The sequence below is a fragment of the Lagopus muta genome, chromosome 3, assembly GCF_023343835.1.
Source record: "Lagopus muta isolate bLagMut1 chromosome 3, bLagMut1 primary, whole genome shotgun sequence".
In the NCBI taxonomy this organism is placed as follows: Eukaryota; Metazoa; Chordata; class Aves; order Galliformes; family Phasianidae; genus Lagopus; species Lagopus muta.
In genome coordinates, this window is record NC_064435.1 from 9,521,428 (window position 1) to 9,542,250 (window position 20,823).

The following is a 20,823-nucleotide window of genomic DNA, read 5'->3' on the forward strand; positions in this document are numbered from 1 at the left end:
CCAGATGACTTTTTCAATTCTGAATCATATTCCCCATTTTAGGGAAAGGAGTACTGCCAACCTGTTCTCTTTTTGAAGTACTATATATTCTCTTCAGCTGTAAGGCTGCTGTTTGAAAAATGTAGTAACTAAAAAAAACCTGTAGTATTTTCCTTTTAACTACTGTTTTCTTACTCTTTCTTTACCCAGATATGTTATTTACAGTTTTGCCCTTAGAGCTTTAATTTATATTCAAGCCAATTGTGCTGGTAATGCCATTTAGTGATTTACTGAATCCAATTCTACTTTCACCTTGCTTGCTTCTTGTTACAGGAAAGGTAGTCCAGGGTCTCTGTTTTAGATGCTCTTAAATAAGCAACTTTCTGAAGAAGTGATGTAAAAAAAACAACCAACCAACCAACCAAACAAAAAAACACCTCTTCTGAAAGGTTAGAGGGGAATGAACAGGCTGAAAACCTAGCATTAGAGTGAAGTGATAAAATAGGGATATTTCTTAGTTTCTTTCATTTTCTATTTTTTTCTTCCAAGTAATAAACGAAAAATAAGTAGCTGCAGCTAGGATATGATTGTTATGGAATAAACATCCGTTGCCATTTAGTAGAGCAAGAATTTTGGTTTCCAGGATGTTAATACTACTGTGTCTGAGTATCTTATGCCTATGATTTACTATCTGTGACTTATCTAGAAAGTTTGTTGCCTGGGAACCTAGTGCAAAAATCTGTGTAATTTTCAGGGAGGTGGGGATGGCTCTGTGTGATGTGGTCTTTTCTACATCCTGTGAATTTGAACCTGGTACTTGGGTGCTGCATATGTGTTTTTTTTTTGAGAAATTCTTCTTTGAAACTTGCAGAATCTGAATGCTTTAGAAGCCCTAGCTCATCAGACGCCTCCTATCACAAGCTGCTTCATAATACTACACAAAGTGATTAAACTGATTGAAAAGCATCATAAAACTGTGACTTATTCAAAGAGGGGGAGGATATTAAGTATTGCCTGACAAAATATTAATTGTTCAGTACTGACACAACAGTATGGTTATGTGGGGCATTACTTACGTTACTAAAATTTAGTTAAATTTTTGGTAAGACAATAATAGCATTTTCTAAATGGAATATAATGCAATTATTATGTCTGACGTTTGATATTCTTAAGAAAATATATAAAATATTTGGTAAGAGTGTCTGTTCTTAAAAGAAAAATGGGATAGCACTGTTTTTACTGAAACATGATACTGTAAAAAATGGCTATGAAATAAGTAATAGGTTGCAAAGAACTCCATGCTGTTTCCTACCATACTAGAAGCATTACTGCTAAATTTCTTTAAGTTCTATTGTGGATTTAAAACAATTATTCTAAAAACAAAAACTCTAACCATGTTCTACACCCTTCCTATGGAAGGAATAAGGGTAGCTTCTGTGTCATCCTAATAACTTTTTCAGGTTATACATAAAGTTTAAGCAACTCTGCCCTGCAAGGATTTTATACTACTTCACGCTGTAGGATTTCAGCATTGTTATTATACCCTTTTCTTTCATCCTTGATTATAGCTTGATGTGTATGAACAGAAGACTTAAATTCCTTCCTAAATGCCTTTCTAAACTTAGCAAGTTTTCCAGTGAACATAATATATGCTGGTGTCTCCAAAGAAGATTTCAGAGAGTATAACTGGATGGTAGGTCTTCATTTTGGCTTGGATATTCTTTCTCATTTCACTGCATCTTGCCTGAGAATGAGATCTACTTTCTCAATATTGTTGTATATAGAATTATTCTGTTAATTAAAGTTTATATTCTTACATATGTATTCCACAAATTTTGTGCCATACATTGCTCTTAGAAGTCTCTTTAGGTTTTCCGATGCCTAAGTGAAAGTTAGATGCACATCTTAGTTGTCATGTACACTTACGCTATTTTTGCATGTTAATCGAAGGAAACAAAAGCCAATCTAGAAGAGCGTCTTTTAAAGTGACTTTTATTAAAATGACTATTCTAGTTATCACGTCTCCTGTTGCCTAACTTTCCTTACAAAGCTAAATATATTCAGTGAATATGTTTGTTATCAATAAACCATAGAATCCTTAGGATTGGAAAGGACCTTTAAGGATCATGTATTCCAACTCCCAACAATGAACAGGGGCACCTACAGCTAGATCAGGGTGCTTGGAGCCCTGTCCAGCCTGACCTTGATTGTCTGTACCACCTCTCTGGGCAGCCTGTTCCTGTTTTTCACTATCCTGTATTGTGAAGGAAACTTTTTCCTTGTGTCTAGTCTAAGACTCCTGTAAACGTGACATGATATGAACATGACACTGAAATTGAGAACTTCACATCTGACTTCTATGTGTACTTTTCCCTTCTTCTATAAGTGAAAGTTCCAAGCCCTTTGAGAGTGTTTTGTAAGTCATCTCAAGCCAGTCTAATAATCATGATTAGAAACACAGCTGCTGTTACATGTTGCAAAACTTAACCTACAAGTACCTTGTTTGTTTTGTGATTTTATTTTTGTTTGTTACTGGAATGTGGCCTTATATCACAACTGTTTCTAGACTTGTTATGCTCCTACAAGTGTTGCTGCATGTTGTATGTGGCACCAATCAGCATTGGCTGGTGGAATATTCTAGCTGATAATTTGAGTGTAGCTCAAGTGTAGACGTAATAAGTTGCGGTGGCCACAGGTTTACATGGTATAAGGTGAAATCATACTGAATCTTGTCTTTTAGCCCTCTCCAGCAACAAAATCAAACTGAGCCGTGTCTCAGCACTCAAGTCTGTGCTGTAATGGGAACACTGTTTTCTTTCTTTTCAATCTCTTGAAATCTGTGATTTGGAACAAGTCAAAATATTTCAAAATATATCAAAATACCTTTTCTATATACAGCAATTGTTACAAACCTGCTTTTCTTCTCAGTGTTGAAATAGAATCATGCATCAATGTCTTCAAGGATGGGAGAAGACAACCAAACAACATGGGTTGTTTTCGTTCTGAAGCAAGGGGGGAAAAAGACTGGATGATGCAGCTTTTATTTACAAGAGGAAAAGAGGTGTGCAGTATTAGCAGTAACATTTTGAAATAGCTTGGTCTACAGTGAATGTGTCCTTCATACCTCTGCTGCTGGTTGGTACCAGCACATAATAGATATCAGCAAATAATAACGCTGATTCAGATTTATAGAGCTTGGAGCTGGAAGTGTACTGAATAATTTCAACAACACTGTGATGCTGATGATGGCTGAAAGAGTGTGTACTTTATTCATCCCTGAATGTCATTTTTGAGCTGCTAAAAAAAAAATAAAAATCGTAGGGTCTCTGTATGACATTTGAAAAATTTTCCTGCCTGAGAAGGTGGCAATAGCCATAACTCATGAGTCCTGATCTAGTTCCCCTTGCCTCCTTTGCTAAGTGATAGCCATGAGTTACTGGCGTAGCAAATACAAAGCATGCTGCAAAATATTTTGTGGCTTGAAAAGAAGAAAGAGAAGAGCTAACACAGGAGGAAAATATTTTGTGGTATTTAACTGTGGCGTGGCAACTGAAGGACTCTCCTGGGAAATTTGCAGTCAAGTGTGGTGGAGGGGGAGCAACTGGGACTTCTGTATATTTTTTTTCCAATTTGAGTTGCAAAGAGTCATTTTTATAATATTTGTCAGCTATCACATCAGTTCTTTGACAGTGTTTTTGCGTTTATGCTGTTTGCATGCAGTCTTCTATTTGGCTTGCTTACTTCTGAAAGACCTTACCTCAACTATTGGATATCATCTCACATATTTTCCGATATTTTTAGAAAATAATCTTGTTCCATTTGGAACTGTTTTAAGTAGCATTTAGTTAGGCCTTTTAAAACGAGATGGCACTATTCAGAGTATTGGGCTTGTGCTTACAACCTGGGAGAACCTTGCACAATGAATTTGGGTCCCGAAGGTTGGTGAGCTCTAACCATACTTTACCCCATGCATCATGGTATTGTTTTCTTCTGGTGTTGGAGTATGAAATGAGTAAGACTACTGCAGCGCTGTGAAAACTGCCAGTTTTTCTTCATTGTTCTTGCTGTCTTAGGTTTGTAATGGGTGGCAGTAAAGCTGATGAGTATAATGAAATGAGTTTGGATATTGTGAGTGACAGTAGAGATGTTCAGACTGATGTCATTAGTCTACATCCAAAGGCATGTAGTTGCCTCTATAAAGGCAAGAACATTTGTTGCCAGGATTACTGTATGCCCAGGATCAGATGTTTTACTGCTTATAGGGAAATTTTGTGCTTGTGACTGGACGTTTTCAAGTGCTGTCACTAGGAGTGGTCATTTGAGCATCTCTTACATAGCAGAAGTTGGAAGGTGGATCTGAGCTGTCTCATTGTATCTGGAAACATCTCTATTTTCCAGTTAACTCTAAATGTACTTTATGCACAAAATTAGCTAAATTTGTGTTAGCTAGAAGTGATCATAAGTAGACAACAATTAGCAGCTGCATTTGTGCTGCTGCAGCCAAGGCGTCTGGGTAAGAGTGTGATTGCCTGGAGGAATCCAAAGGGCAATTGTCAAGATGAATTAAAATTTAGCTATACTGGACTTTTTAGAGAGATTTCATAAGCAGTCTCTGCTATGCTGCCATTTGAGAAGTACTTGAGTAATTTAGTGGCTATTTTTTGCAGTTCTTTTTGGAGAGTAGACAAATGAGTTGCTCATATGATGCGACCTTTACAGCTCTAAAAGGCTGCGACTTTTCTCACATTCACCGGGATGGAGAGTGGCTGTTGTGTGGCCTGATGCAGTGCTGTCAGCTGTGCTGAGAGGGAGGTGCAGCTGATGGATGTCTGTCAAACTTTGCATTAATTGAAAAAACATTTTCTGAAGATTTTTTTTTTTTTTGCTTGTTTGTGATTAAATGCTTTTCTGAAATTGGAAACTTCAAGTAAACTGCACTATCTCCTTTTATAGAAGATTATCTTGGTCTTATCTTGGTCTTATTTTGGGACTAGCTGGTAAATAACAGTGTACTAAATTGTAGGTGGTATCTTTTGCAGTGATAAGTGCTCAGTAATATGTTTATTTTATCTCTCATTTGGACCCTTTGAACTTTTACATAATTCAGAATGAGTTTGAACATGCCCTTCTGTACCCAGCTTTTATACAGAGGCTTAAATGTCTCCCCTATTGTTGTCATTTAGGCATGCTGAGAGCAGCAATTGGAAACAGGCTTCAAGCTTGTGGTTGATGGGGGCAGAGCACAAGCTGGGTGTGGGAAGGAAGAGGGCGTTTCCCATGCACAAGGTAAATGAGTTTTGGGGTCTGCCCCTTTCTGGATGTGTAGGTTTCAGGAGACCAGCCCTTGATATTTGGTTAGTTTTCTCAGGGGAAATTGCTAGGGCTTGGTCTGTTGGTGAATGCTATGGCTGTTATTTTGACATAGTTACATGGATATCACAGTTGGGACTGGAGCAGGCAGGAGCCATATGTCCTAGTACAAACAGCAGTAATGTCAGTCACATTAGTGCCAGGCTTAGGGTAATGTATTGGTTGCTGCGTGAAAGACTGATTGCTGTTGTGTTTTCTTTTTGTTTGTTTGTTTGTTTGTTTTTAAGACTCTTGAAGCCAGTGTTTCATCCTGTGTATTTTCTGAGAAATAGTTCAATCTCAATGGAACATGCACATGACTATCAAGCGCTCACTATTCCCTTTTAGATGTATAACTTGAAAGATTTTATATCTTGCTTGGATTATTCTGTATATGAAAGTCATTTCTTACAGTACATGGAGTGTTTTGTTTTCACAAATACAGGAATTGTGCATTTTCAGGTGACCTTCAGGCTTCTGTCATGGGTTTGTCTTGAGCGAGATACTGGAATTGTTTAAAATGTTTTAGGTTCAGTGTATTATTTTTGCAGGTGGGCTTTAGGCATAAACATTTTTGGGGTTAACTTTCTGAAAACAGAGTGCAATTCTAAACCTCCTGTGGTGCACAGATGAGCAGATTGTTCCAGTTGGAAGAAGCATTTCCTCTGGATAGCGTCTAATTGAAATGATGAATAATGTTTGCAGACGTACACATGTGATTGTCACTGTCATGAGCCTCTCATCTTTTCATTACTGTAAACTTAAACTAAATCAATTTTATTTTTCTCTTCCAACTGTAAAGGTTTGTGAAGCACAGAAAAAAAACCACATGAGGCTTTAGTGGGTTTATGGGACTGCAGCACTCTGTGCAGATGTGTGGTTTTTGGGCAATGCTGATTTCTAGCAGAGCTGAATTTATACGTACATGGAACACTTTTGTGATGAGTGTCTGTAGCAGTTTATACTTCAGTCAAGGAAGGATTTTTATGTTGATCAAACCATGTTTTCATATTTGTTAGGAATAAGTACATCAAATGTTTTTAATGATGTTCTTTAGTATCTAACCTTACATACAGATCTGTATCTATATGCACACAAGCATGTGTATGTACGTGTGTGTATGTACATATGTGGAGAGTTTAAAAGCGTGAGCTTATAAATAAGCAATTAGTGGCCTATCTAAATGCACATTTGGCAGTTGTTGGTACGTCAAAAGTAGGAATCCAGCACTTGACACACTGCGTGGTAGTGTAACTTCTGTTTTAAATTCAGTGGTCACTATAATAAAATTTGGTCCAAAAATGAAATACCGTTTGTTGAGAAGAGATGAGGTCCTGGGGGGTTGAAGAGAGTCAAAAGCAGTGCCTGTGTGGAATGCAGGAAGATTAAACCTTGGCAGGACACGTCTCAGGGATTGTGCGTAACAGTACAATAAAAAAAAAAAAAGTGATTTTCCCTTCAAAGAGGTGTATTTTTATTTTTTTTTTAAAGTAGAGTGTTTATATTACTTTGAATGAAGATGACTTGTTTCCTAGATGACCTGGCATGGAGAAACAACAAGGATATAGGAAACTGATGCTGCGGGTACTTGTAGAGGAGTTTTTGTCATCTCAAAATGAGGAAAAGTACTCAGAGGATAAGAAAATGTTCTCCCAGGGAAGGTTTCTGTCATACAAGGAGAGGAAGAAGTACTTTGCAGGATTGGAGGTGGTGTTGAGGAACAGTTCAGGTTTGTAGCAGCATAGGAAGGAGTGCATCTGAATACTTTTGTTCTCAGAGAATCCTTGGATCTCGTCAGACATCTTGCTTTATAATGGTATCATCTCTTGTGTTTCCCATTACAGGAAATAAAAACATTTAGTATTCTACAGACTTGAAAATAAAATGAAATGATATTGTGAAAGTGTGATTTCATGTAACTGAGGAAAGCAAGGCTGCTTCTTCCTAGTTTAATGTATTTGAAAGGTAATAAAAATTGAGCGTTGAGTGCAGCAAAGTGCTTTGGCAGCAGAATGCTGCTATAAGTTACTAGCACAAGTCATTTGAGGGGAATGTAATGTATTTAAAAACAAAATGACTGCATTTATATTTATGTGTAATCGTGTAAACAAGTATGAAAAATATTAAATAATAGGTTTTTCATGTCTAGAATTGGATGTAGTTTTGGATTCTGTCTTTGGAAGGGTTTTTCTGCTTTGCTCTGATATATAATTGCAAAAGCTTTTGGATTTGTTTTAGTCAGCCAGAATTTGGGATTGTGACAAACTAGTTCACTGAAAGGTTGTATTTGCTAATATAAAACTAAAAACTTGAGCTGCAGTGTCATTCTGATTTAGGTCTCTGTCTCCTTCAGGCAGTGGATGTCATCTCTGTACATGGCTTTGTTCAATGACTGCTCTCAAAGTAATGAATGTTCCCCTTCTTTTCCACTCCATACTAGTGCTAAATTTAATTGAATATCAAAATCCAGTTTGCAAGATTTTACTTGCCTATTCGTTCAGTTTTTTCCTGATCTGTATCTTTAGGAAGCAAGTGATATCTTTCTTGCCTTTTTGTTTTCTACTGAGTGTCTAGCCTGCTTTGGTATTAAAAAATCATGACGAGTTTTAACTTCTGAATCTCATCAACCTTAACAATTGTCCATTCACAAGTGTTGATTGCAGTTTCTCAACCTGGTGATCAAACTCCTAATAAAAAAGTGAGTCATATGACCTCTTTTGGTAGATGAAGGTGGGAGAAAACTTCAGTGGAAATATATGGTAGCAACTGTCTGGCATAGCACACAGGCAGAAGCAAAAGCTTTTGACAGATTTTGCAATGGAATCTAAGAAGAATCGCGTGCTGTGCACTGACTTGAAAAGGAACAAAGAGTTCCTAATGTTTTATTAAATATGAAATGTTTAATTCTTTCTGTGAAGATGCAAGTCAAGTAGAAGCCAGCAGTGTATTGTGGAGCAAAAGAAACAAATCTTTCTTATTCTGGAATTTTGGATCTGCTGTTCTGCTGCAAATGAAAATGGGGTAAATAGCTTTAGAAAACATTTATGTCAATTCTGTTTCTGAACATTCTGATTTTAGCTACTGCAGAATTGTTTGTTGGTGAAGGATATGATGGTTTTCAACTGCATGTTAAAGAGCAGAAATACTGCATTTCTTTTTGTTTCAGACTCTTGTGATTATGTATTTGTATTTTAGATGTAAGAAGAAGCTATTTCTCTCAGAGGTTGGTCAGGCACTGGAATGGCTGCCCAGGGAGGTGGTGGAGTCACTGTCCCTGGCAGTGTCCAAAAGGCATCTGGATGAGGAGCTGCGAGATATGGTTTAGTGCTTGTGGTAGCAGTGGTAATGGGAGGACGGTTGGACTAGATGATCTTGCACATCGTTTCCAACCTTGTGATTCTGTGATGGCAATACTTGGTTTGGTTAAGTGAACTGCTCTACAATAGAGCTGAGAGACTTTGATAAGTCTCTCTCTCTGTGGGTTCATAATGTAAATGCATGTACACAGAAACTTTCAGTGTTGTAAATTTACCCTCGAGCCTCGTGGAGAATCAAGTCGTGCATCGGTCTGCCTGTCTTCAGATAGCAAACCCACAGGAGAATTAAACTTTGTGCTGTTTCTTCCAGCAAATAATATTGGCTGCCCAAGCATCTCTGCAATGTGAGATTTGTGGTCTGCTCCAGCAAACAGATTAGCTGTGCTGCTGTCCTGACAAAAATTCTAAGCACAAGTTATCCAATCTTTGGTGATTTGAGTGTATGGTAAACACTGCAACTTCACTGAAGATTGAGATGACTGATCTAGCATTACTTGCATGGAATTGGCTATGGCCTAAATGGAAAAACAAACAACAGAAAAAAAAAACAACACAGAAACATTTAAATTATTTCTTACATGTTCCCAGTGTGTAGCAGCAACTGTGCTAAATGTGTTCTGAATGCAGAATGTCCAAAGCTCACATGTAAGTGAAATTAAATTAACTGGAACACTGCACGTGATAGCGGTACTTGTAAAGATCTTTGCTCTACAAGCCTACACTACTGCTTGCTTGGCTTTTATTTCTTGCTTCATTGTAACGGTTCTTTCTAATGTGAACTCAGTTTATTACATCAGATTGCAAGAGGGGTGGGGAGAAGCTCAGTCGCTTACAAAGATGAAAGTACCAAGAAATATAATCCTAAACTCATCTTTTTTTTTTTTTTTGGTTACATTTACATACTTTTTACATACTTATGAGAATCTATTATGTGTCTCCAGGTTGAAGAAGACTAGCGTGACTAACCTGTAGAAATAAACCAGCAGCTTAGTTATAGTACAACCTGTAGGGCTATAGTGGAAGATTCTGTTTATTACTGTTGCTCCGTTCTGTGTAAAATATATTACATCTTAAATACTTTGTCCCATTACAAAACTGGTATTTTTTTCTCAGCTCTGTCAGTGCTGCTCTGTTCTGCCTTCAGACCATTTTCAGATCAGTTCTTTAATTCAGCTTGAAGGGGCTGAATGACCTGAGACCTTCCTGCAGGCTGAATGTATTGACAGTCTTATCCAACTTGTGAAACTATGTATTTTTGTGTTCTTCAATATTGTGTGGTGTTCTGATCAATGAAGCAGATATTTAAAGTTTCTTTTATTGTCCTTTTAGGCATTGGATCAAGATAGAACTGCACTACAGAAAGTAAAGAAATCTGTGAAAGCAATATATAATTCGGGGCAAGGTAAGGCATTGTTTCCAATTTGATTATGTAACATTTCACTTTGTTTGGAAAGCATCTTGCAGTTTGTTCTGTTGAGGTATACAGCATAAGAGATGCTTATCTGTTTACCACTGTTGGGGTTAAATGTGTAACAACTTCCTTTCATTGCTGATTTTACATCAAATTACTGTGTTCTTTGATTCTTTCACCCACATAGCCTTTCCTAAAGGCTTTCTAGGAGAATCCTCCTGCTGCCATGGAAAAAAAAGCAGCTACATTGGACTAGACCAGATTGAGGGCAGAGTCCTAGGTGGTATCCTAGACTGAATTTATGGAGTGCACTTCTAGGTGAAATCAGGAGGATAGCTTGCTAAAACCTTTCAGTAAAAACAAAATCTACGTTTACTCTCTCCTAGTAATACATATAATAAAAATTGCCTATCTCCAATATTAGCTAAAACATTGGAGGTTTATTTTCCTCATTTGCAGACTTGGTTGTATTGAGGCTATAGTAACAACTTTGATAGGCAGCTGAAGGATGAACTGATTATTTTGAATTCACTAACAAGTGATGATCAAATGTAAACCAAAATACAGATTGTTTTTTAAAGTTGCCAAAAGTATGCTAGCAGAGTTGTAGAGCTTCGGATAACCAATTACATAGTTGTAAATACGGGGTTTTAGAAAATTCCTGTTCCCCAGCAGAAATAATCAGTTTAGCAAGGATTTTCCTTGTGCAAAGCCACTTCTTAGTGACCTTAGTTTAAAAACAAGACTGTTTGTGTTGCTTTTAGTAGAGTGTTTGCTGCCTCATTACCTCCAGCTTACAGTGGATTGTAGGTTCTTAATTTGTCTGCCAGTCACTAACATTGTTGATCTACACTTACCCACAACTTCGCTTAATGATTTTTTTTTTTCCCCAATGAATCACAGAATGACCAGGGTTGGAAGGAACCTCAAGGATCATGTATTTCCAGCCCCCCTGCCCATGCAGGGCCACCAACCTCCCCATTCAATACCAGACCAGGCTGCCCAGGGCCCCATCCAGTCTCGCCTTGAACACCTCCAGGGACGGGGCATCCACAACCTCTCTGGGCAGCCTGTTCCAGAACCTCACCACTCTCTCTGTAAAGAACTTCCCCCTGACATCCAACCTAAATCTCCCCTCCCCTAACTTAAAACCATTTCCCCTTGTTCTGCAATTATCTGTTATGTTATGCTGTTATCTACCCTTTCAAAGAGTTGACTCCCTTCCTGTTCATAGGCTCCCTTTAGGTACCAAAAGGCTGCAATGAGCTCACCCCACAGCCTTCTTTTCTCCAGGCTGAACAAGCCCAGCTCCCTCAGCCTGTCTTCGTAGGGGAGGTGCTCCAGTCCCCTGATCATCTTTGTGTCTCTCCTCTGGACCCTCTCCAACAGCTCCTTGTCTTTCTTGTACTGGGGGCTCCAACCTGGACACAGTAACTCCAATCACCTCCCTGTCCCTGCTGGCCACCCCTCTTCTGATGGAGCCCAGGACACCATTTGCTTTCCAGGCTGCAAGGGCATGTTGCTGGCTCATGTTAAGCTTTTCATCCATCAGGACCTCCAGGTCCTTCTCCTCAGGGCTGCTCTCAAGGATCACTCCTTCCAGTCTGTATGTGTGCCTGGGATTCCTCTGGCCCAAGTGCAGACCTCTGCACTTTGCCATGTTCAACCTCATCAGGTTCACCCAGGCCCACTTTTGCAGCCTGTTGAGGTCCCTCTCAATGGCTTCTCTTCCTTGCACCGTGTCACCGCACCACTCAGCTTGGTGTCGTCAGCAAACTTGCTGAGGGTGCACTCAATTCCGCCATCGCTGTCATTGATAAGATGTTAAAGAGCACCGGTCCCAAGACAGACCCCTGGGGGGTGTCACTCGTTACCAGCTTCTACCTGGAGATAGAAGCATTAATCACCACCTTCTGTCTGCAGCCTTTCAACCAATTTCTTATCCATCGACTGGTCTAGTATTTGCTTAAAGCACAGATTTATTATGCTTTTAAATGCATTCCGATGTCACCAGCTCTTTCTATTTGATAGTGTCTACTTACTGAATTTCAAAGCTGCTTAAAGATCATAGAAGTTTTTTTCATGTTTTGAAATAGGTGAAGTCTAAAGAATCATTATGTATCATTTGATTTGAGTTTGTAATGAAGTTTTTATTTTAAATGTTTGTAAGTAGCTCATTCTGTATTATGAACTTGTCATATTGTGTAAAAGTCATAGGAAGTTAGTCAATAGCTTTAGTTGGCTGTTGTAGTACTTAAAAGGAACCACAGATAATTAAGCAGCTGCTTTTCTCTTTTTTTAACAAGTATGCTATCAAAAGCCATAGATAGTATGAATTGTTTTGATAAAGAATGTTCCATACCTAATACTCTAGCTCCCTCTTCAGAAAGATTTTGTAATAGCCCACAGTGTTCTTTGCAGAGGTGTGCAGGCAGCGATTCATACAGTAATTGATATCCTAGGATTAGTAGGAACAAAAGTGAAAGCCTCTGAATTTTGAGAAAATGAATTTGGAATTTTGTTTTATAAACAGTGTTTGCTAGAAGGTGAGACCATGTCTACTTGTAGGAATACTTTCCATTGCTCCCCTGCTTCCTAATCTCCTTTGAGAACACGAGCCAGAGTAGTGAATGCTTATTCAGGAATAATACATTTTTTTCTCTCTTGAGATCAGTAAAATGATTCATATTCTACTGAAAGTCAGGGAGGGAATTTTAGCAGGTCACAGTGTTGTTTTTGTTTGTTTGTTTTTGATAGGTTTTTTTTTTTTCCTCTGAAGTAACACTTAGTGCTATTCATGTAATGTATCTCATACACAGCTCTTCAGAAGAGCTTACACCCCAGCCCTCTGGTTTACTCTGTGCTTTATTATGAACCTCTCTTATTGAGAGAATTTAACTGTCACCCTCCTGCATCTGTCAGATTTAGATTTGGACCTATTGCAGTGGAAATGAAAGCACAGAAACGTGGAAATCCCATAGAAAAGTCCCATGCTATTTTTTCTTAAAAGAAAGTACGGATGTACTTTTTTTTTTTAATGAAACCTAGACACCCAAATGCGTATATTTTTCATACAGCCTCTTTCTTACATAGCTTGCTCTTTATTTCTGTCATGATACACTGAATCTGTAGATAGGATCTTGTCTTATATGACTGGTGCCTGAATTTAATGTAGAATCTGTTCTGACTAACTTTCCCATAGTATTTTGATCTGAATTCTAACAGCAGTAGGTTGTACAATTGGCTTTGCTGTGTGTTCTCAATAGTTGTTTTATTTGTCCACTGGTATAACTTCCAGATTAAAAAAAATAAATATATATATATATATTTTAATATATATATATTTATATTATATATATATATAATATTTATATAATATATATATTTATATATAATATTTATATAATATATATATTTATATAATATATATATTTATATATATATATATATATCTCTGTTGTTTAAAGTCATGAAATCCATGCACGGCCATAAGTATTGAAATGAGACCAACAGTGCACCTGGTCTGCTACAATTATAAATGGAATAGACTCGAAGGTAAAGAACAGTGCAAAGATGGAATAATTTTTATTATTTTTTTTCAACTTGCAGTTTTATGAAGGTCTAGAATTACCAAAGCTACGGGTGATTGGCTGCGGGGTGACCTCATTGCAGCCTATCAATACCTGAAGGGAACCTACACCCAGGAGGGGAGTAGACTCTTCAAAAGGGCTGACAATAGCAGGACTAGGGGAAATGGATCCAAGTTGAAGGAGGGAAGATTTAGGTTGGATGTTAGGGGGAAGTTCTTTACTAGGAGAGTGGTTAGGCCCTGGAACGGGCTGCCCAGGGAGGTTGTGGATGCCCCGTCCTTGGACGTGTTTAAGGCCAGGTTGGATGGGGTCCTGGGCAACCTGATCTGAATGTGTATGTTTGGTGGCCCTGCTAGGCAGGGGGGTTGGAACTACATGATCCTTGGGGTCCCTTCCAACCCGAGTGATTCTGTGATTCTGTGATTCTGTGATTCTGTGATTCTGTGATTCTGTGATTCTGTGATTCTGTGATTCTGTGATTCTGTGATTCTGTGATTCTGTGATTCTGTGATTCTGTGATTCTGTGATTCTGTGATGTTCAATACTTAAACTTTTTAGATCATTTTTTGTACATTTTCTACAAAATACATTAATGTAATTGTTTAGCTTGTAAAGTCCAATATCAGTCTCAAGTTCTCTGAGAAGAAAATTGGTCTTGTGCATGTCTCATGTGGCTGTTTTGGTGTCAGACTGGGGACTCTCCACATTCAGCCACAGTATCTCATGTCTGAGCTCAGCAGCCCTAGTCTGTTTTTAATTCATTATTACAGAAACTGTCACGTGCATTCAGTCATCCTTATTGTCTTTTTCCAAAATGGCAGCATAGCCTTTCCTTTTTGCAGAGAGACTGAAGGGACTACACACTGTGTATTCAGGATGTGAGCATACTATGATGTTTTATGCTGCTCCGTTGCATCTTCTGTCTTCTCATTTCTAATGTTCACCTTTGTTTTGCTTGGTTACTGAATATTGAGGTGATGTAACACCAGTACTTGGTTTTCTTTATAACATACTTGTGTGCTGTGTTGCCTCATGCACAGCTTCATCTGTTGTTCAACACATCGGAATGGGGAGTTGTGGGATGAGCCTCATCGGCTTTACTGTGCATTCATGTTAGGATGAGCTGAACTGTAACTCCTTCTCTACTGGGCATGAAGAAAAGGGTATACCTCAAATTGCAATATGGGTATTTTTGTTGTAGATATCTCTGATTTGGAGTCTGCTTTTGTTTCTGCTGCTCTGAATAAGCTTAGCAGTGCTGTGAAGCTTTTTTCCTAGCTCATTAAATGCTGTTAAGTAATGTCAGCCTTATCATGAAGTGCCTCATTGGTGAACTCCTTTTAAGAAAAGTAACTGCATTGCTTTCTTTCCCCCTACCTCATCTATTTGAGTGGTTGGTTCTGTATGTGAGGCTCATCCCTGTTACACAGTTTGCTTTGTTCCTGTTGGGGTTTTGGTGAAGGATGCACCTTTTCAGATTCAACACGGTTCAATTTCCAATTTTCCCCTCCTGTTGATTTTGTGTGAGAAAAATAGTTTTTGAAGTAGAACTCCACGACGTGAAACCTGTTTTTTGTTTAGCATTTTGTATTTATCCGCGTTATCCACCAATTCTCTTCTGCCCTGTAATTCTTACAACTCTGCCTGAGGAGGAATATGTCAGCATTGCTGCTCTGGCAATGTGTACTTGAATTCTCAGTCTTTCTCTGGAGCTCCTGTTAAAAACAGTGTCTTGTTTTCCATATTGTACTGAGGCTGCCATAAATGAGATTTGACAATTTATAGTTTACTTTTCTGTTACTTGTTGCTCTTTTTTGTTTTTTCAGCTCTTATGACTTCAGCTCTTAGCATCTCTATGTGAAGCATCTCTATTCTGAAGCAATGTTGACAGAAATTCTTTACGTGAGAACTTCTTTAAACGTGTTAGCGATGAACACAGGTGTGAAGGTCATTTACTTTTCTGGTTTAGCTTGTCTTCTCCCATAATGTCAGATCTAGGGAACCTATGACTCACTAAGATGCACATTGTTCTCACTGACTTTAAAAGAGACTTTTGTAACCTTTGTTTCCAACAATCTCATTCCAGAAGCAAAGAAAAGAATGTGATGGTCCAGGATTTTATTTTCTATTTCTTTCTCTTCAGCTTTTTTGAGGGATGGAGATAAAGCATGCTTTACTTCAGATGTTGTCTTTTGCTGTTCTCTTTAACCTTGCCAGCTTTCTCAGCTTCTTGTTCTTTTGTGTCTTTTTCATGTGTATATTTTTCCATTCATAAATGCGGCTTGGCTCTGACCTTCATTTTTTCTTTTTTTTTTTTCCCCCTTGGCTGCTCAGAGAACAAATCACTTCTAAAGTACAACTTAAGAACAGTGTCAGGTTAACCAAGATTGTGAACTGTGATTCTTCTTTGTCAGACTTAATCAGATATGCCAAAGTAGTAAATCAATGTCAGCAAGGAGTTGCTGTGTTTGTGTGTTTTCCTTCTGTAAACTATTTAGCTCCTTTTCTGTTCTTCAGTATTTGCAGGTTTGTAAGTCGGAATGAAACTGTTTAAGATGAGGGGAAGTTACGGCTTTAATTGTCAGGTTCCACTGGGGAGGGCATAGTCATGGAACCTGTCCTGCTATGAAGGGAGCAAAGCCTGATGTCTGTTTTCCTGGTACCTCTCTGGGAGATGCCGAAGAAGGAGGATATCTGGGGAAGCTTCACTACAGTGAAGCTTCACTACAGTGCTGGGCTTTCCTCGTGATGATAAGAAGATATGAACCGGTTTTCAAAGGAAAATATCATTAGTTGTATGCTGCTGTCAGTATTAGTGTCTCTCCAGGTTTATTGAAGTCCTCCCTGCAGTACTTTTATCTAAGGAAGTGAGCATCAAGTTGTGCATGTTACACCTTTCTTTATCCAAAGGAAATTGTTAGGACACTGGGAACTCATTTCTGTATTTCTGTGAGGTGCCTATGGGGAGCTCAAGACATACTTGATGCTGAAAGAATGCTGGATTTTCCTATGTTCCATTTTAGAATAGGTCTCAAAGAAGATTTAATTTTCCATCTGTATCTTTAAAGTCACATACAGAGCTACAGTGCCCTTCATAAATTGAAAATATTTCTGCTGCTTTTACAAGGCTTGTGTTGATACTTATGGAGAAATTGAAAATATTTCATTATTACACAGAGCTTCAATGTTTTTTATATGAGTTTGCTGATTACAAAGTGAAAGGAATACATCTGTCATAAGTTTCATGTCAAGATTTAGTGATCTGTAATCTGGGATTCCAAAGAACTTAATCATAGAATCCTTAGAGTTGGAAGGGACCTTTAAGAGTCATTTAGTTCAGCTTCCTTGCAATGAACAGGGACAGCTAAATCAGGTTGCTCAGGGTAACTTCCTATGGATTGTTCCAGGACAACGGTCTACTTCCTTTTTCTGAATGGGAATATCTTTTCCCTTTCTACAGATAAAGAAAATAGCCTTGAGCTTGTTCTTCTTTATTCTCTTTCAGTAGTTATTCTAGGATGTCTCTTATGCTCTATGAAACAATGTGGCGCTTAAAATCAAACTGGTAGGAAATATACTGGAGTTAGAAGTGCTGCACTGCGACCGAAACAGGGACTTCATGATCTAACAGGTTTCTTTCTGTGTTCCGTTATCCTTCCCTTCCCTAAGAACAGTAGGGTACTCTTCAGCTTTATTAGCTCAGAACTATGTGAGCCAAAGCTCCTTCTTAGCTCAAGTCTTCTGTATACATTTATGCAGCAGCTTTTGCATCAAAACAAAATGCATGTTTTGTTATTATATAGCAGCTTCCTTGATTTTAATGCTAAGCTATTTGATTACAACTATATGCTTTGAAACAGTATTATAAAACGCATACTGTTCAAGCTACAATTCCATATTGATATGTGATTAAATATTTGGTCTTTTGAAAACCGTGGTGTTAATGACTGGTGTTAGAATGTTGCTCTGTCATCATGGGGATTGTTAAGTTGGCAGTTCCATTGTTTGGTGGTATTGTTGTGTTTGTTGCTTCTAATTCCAGTAGGTGGTTCACTTTTCTTTTTCCACTGGTCCCTTAGTGGTCTATTTTGGGTATCTGTAAAACCTCTGAAGTGTTCTTTATCTCTTAACCAGTTCTTAGTTAATGTTAATGTAGATCCATTTATTGTGGAACATTATCCACAAGCCTGATTTTGAAGCTTGTGCTATTAATTTTGTTTTTCTTGTTTTCTGTTTGAATTAAAAGTAAAAACAAATGCTCTCTGGCATTACAGCAACTTGAAGAAAATACAGTTTTGAAGGACTGCTGGGGAAAAACAGAATACCTATTGGCAACTGACTTCTATATAAAACATTTTTGAGTTTTTATGTAGTTCAAGTATAGTTTTTATAAGTATATTTGTTTTCTTTCACTGAAGGAATGTGCAATTGTTGGAATAGCTCTGTGTTTTTGTGTCTGTGGCTTACAGAACAAAATGTAGACTGGGAATCTTGTTGAAATTAAATGTTTACCTAACTAACACCAAAATTTTCCATAGAGAGATGGATGTGATAAAATCAGCTTCAAATAACTCAAGTGGTAGATTTTCCTTGCATTTCAGTGTCTGTAAAATGACAAAAAAAAAAAAAAAAAAAGGCAGGGATACCAAAAAGGAAGGTAAAAGAAGCAGCAAAAGCATTTCCAGCACAATGATCTGTAGTTCAGAGTTTCCTTCATCCTTGAGTTAAGAATTTTGCCTGTTTATATTGGCTTCAATTTCATCTTCTTGGTTCTGTCCTCTCTCACTGTCCAATTGGCTGTGTATTAAAACGAGTGTTTGGCTGTATGCTAACAGACATTCCATTCTGTGGGGGTAACTCAAACTGTTTTACAAACAGGTGAAAAGGGAATGTTTTCCTGTAAGACAAATTTCTTCTTGGAAACTTGCAGTCTGATTCACATCAGTTTTGCTTAGTTATATCTGATGCCATTGACTTCTTGTTCTGTTGAAGTAGCCCTATTACAAGCAGTAATGCTTACATCAAAGTATGTACAACTATGAGCTCCTGTGTCACTTACACAGCACAAAATGTTGTTTGATCTTTATTACTGTTTACAGAGCTTTTTAATGAAACTACTCCCAAGCAATCCAAGTGGCTGATTTGTTTATCTATTTGTTAAATCATTTTTAATATTAAAATTACTTTAATCAGCTTTTAGTAAATGCATTACGCTGTGGCTTTTCTTTAAATACTGCTGTCTGTTTTGTTAATATTTCACAGTATATTGCAGTAGCATAAAGTAATGGACTGCAAGAAAGAAACTTCCTGACTCTTAATTTTTTTCTTTGCAGATCATGTTCAAAATGAAGAAAACTATGCACAAGTGCTGGACAAATTTGGAAGTAATTTTTTAAGTCGGGATAATCCAGATCTTGGCACAGCTTTTGTAAAATTTTCCACGCTTACTAAAGAGTTATCAACACTGCTGAAGAACCTGGTGAGGAGTTTCAATTTTTCTCAATTTAATTTTTCCAAAATAAATCACAAAACCTTCTTGCACACTGTATTTCGCATTCCTTATGATTAATGATAATTGTAAAGATGCTTAAAGTTTTTTTCAGAAACTGACATAATGTTGTCTCAGAGGCTGTCTGTAAAAAGGGTGTTATTCCAAACTTGCTGTGTTTCCTTTTTAGTTGTCAGTTGAGAGGACAAAGATGAAAATGTTGAGATGGCAACTGAGGTCTAATTCTGAAGTGATTGAAGGTGTTCTATGGAACTTAATTCCAAGTCATTCCCTGACTTGAAATCTTTCCAGTTAAAAATTCAATGCCACTAGTTACAGTTGTCTTCTCTTCAAAAGGAGGAGGTTTCACCTTTGGAGAAAACTTAATGATTTGGGGATGTCGGTAGTCCCTTTTCACTGTGACTTGCAGGATATCTGTTGCTTAACTAGTAGGCTTATGAAGATGTTTTAAAGCTTTTCCTCTTTTTATTTTTTATAAAAAGGAAGTTTTCTTTCTCATCTGAAGTTAGTCTCAAGCCTTTTACTTCAGATGAGAGCAGCGAGCAGATCTTTGAACACTGAAACTAATTTCTTCATACACATTTCTTATAAATACATATTTCATGGGTTTAAATGCCATTATGTTCAGAAAGGGGAAGGATCAGTTTCATATTTTTCTTAGCTTGGTTTCTCTCCGAGCTTATTGGTGTGTAAAGTATTAAGCAATGTTACACACTTTCTTTTAGCTGTTAAAACTTCTGGGATCTTTCTTGGCATCACTGAAGGCATTCCTGTCATGTTCCAGGGATTTCAGCAACTTAAACTAGTGGAAGTTGTCCTTGCCGAGAGTGATTGAAAATAGATCATCTTTAAAGTTCCTTTCCAACCAAAATGGTTCTGTGATTTCTATGAGTAACTCTTTGGTCAGATAGGATCAGCAGTCTTGGCGGTATGTCCTACAAACTTCTTCAGCTTCTCTGGCCTTTACTTGGCATAAGAACTTCTCATGAATGCTAAGCCACTGGTGTGTAATCAACAGCACGTTTTATCATAAATCTGAAACATAGCACCCTAAGAGCTACTGTGAATAAAACTGTCCCACCATAGGCAAGTGCAAATAAGCTGGTGTCTTTGTGACAAACAAGCAGATAGTTCATTGTGGGTGATTTGGTCTTGTTTATTTCTTCAGAATTCTGTATCTCCACAAATGAACTCCCGTGTTATTTTCTATTCTTCCGTTATTTCTTGAATGAGAGACCTTCAACTGCTGTAAAAGCAGAATTACATGAAAGCCAGTCCCTCCCTTAGCCCACACAGTGCTTGATGACTGCTTCTGCTTCAGATATCTGAGGGCCCCCAGCACAAATGCTTGTGCTTGTTTCTGCTTTGAGTCTCGTCTTCATCACCTGTAATATATCAGAATTGAAGTTAAGGTCCAGTGAAAAAACAGCTGAGAGTGCCACTATACTTCAGTGGGCTGTCATCCAAAACCAGCCTGTATCAGAGCCACTGAAGTAGAGTGACCTGTTTTTCTTCCTTCTGAGATCATTGAAACAACATAGTCTGTTTGGAGTTGGAAGGGACCCACAAGGATCATCAAGCCAATTACTGACTCCACACAGCTCCACTCAAGATTCAAACCCTTTATCTGAGTTGTCCTGGCAGCTTGGGCCATAACAGCTGCCTGGG

At 37.9% G+C, this 20,823-nt stretch overlaps 1 protein-coding gene across 5 annotated transcripts in view; it reads left to right on the plus strand.

The window, feature by feature from the left end:
- ASAP1 (ArfGAP with SH3 domain, ankyrin repeat and PH domain 1) overlaps nt 1-20,823 on the plus strand; it is a 168,322-nt gene that overhangs the window by 91,513 nt on the left and 55,986 nt on the right. For all 5 annotated transcript variants that reach the window (XM_048939832.1, XM_048939831.1, XM_048939833.1 and 2 more), the window contains 2 exons: nt 9,975-10,047; nt 18,980-19,125. In XM_048939832.1, the coding sequence (XP_048795789.1) occupies nt 9,975-10,047; nt 18,980-19,125 (219 nt within the window). The remainder of the gene's footprint in view (nt 1-9,974; nt 10,048-18,979; nt 19,126-20,823) is intronic.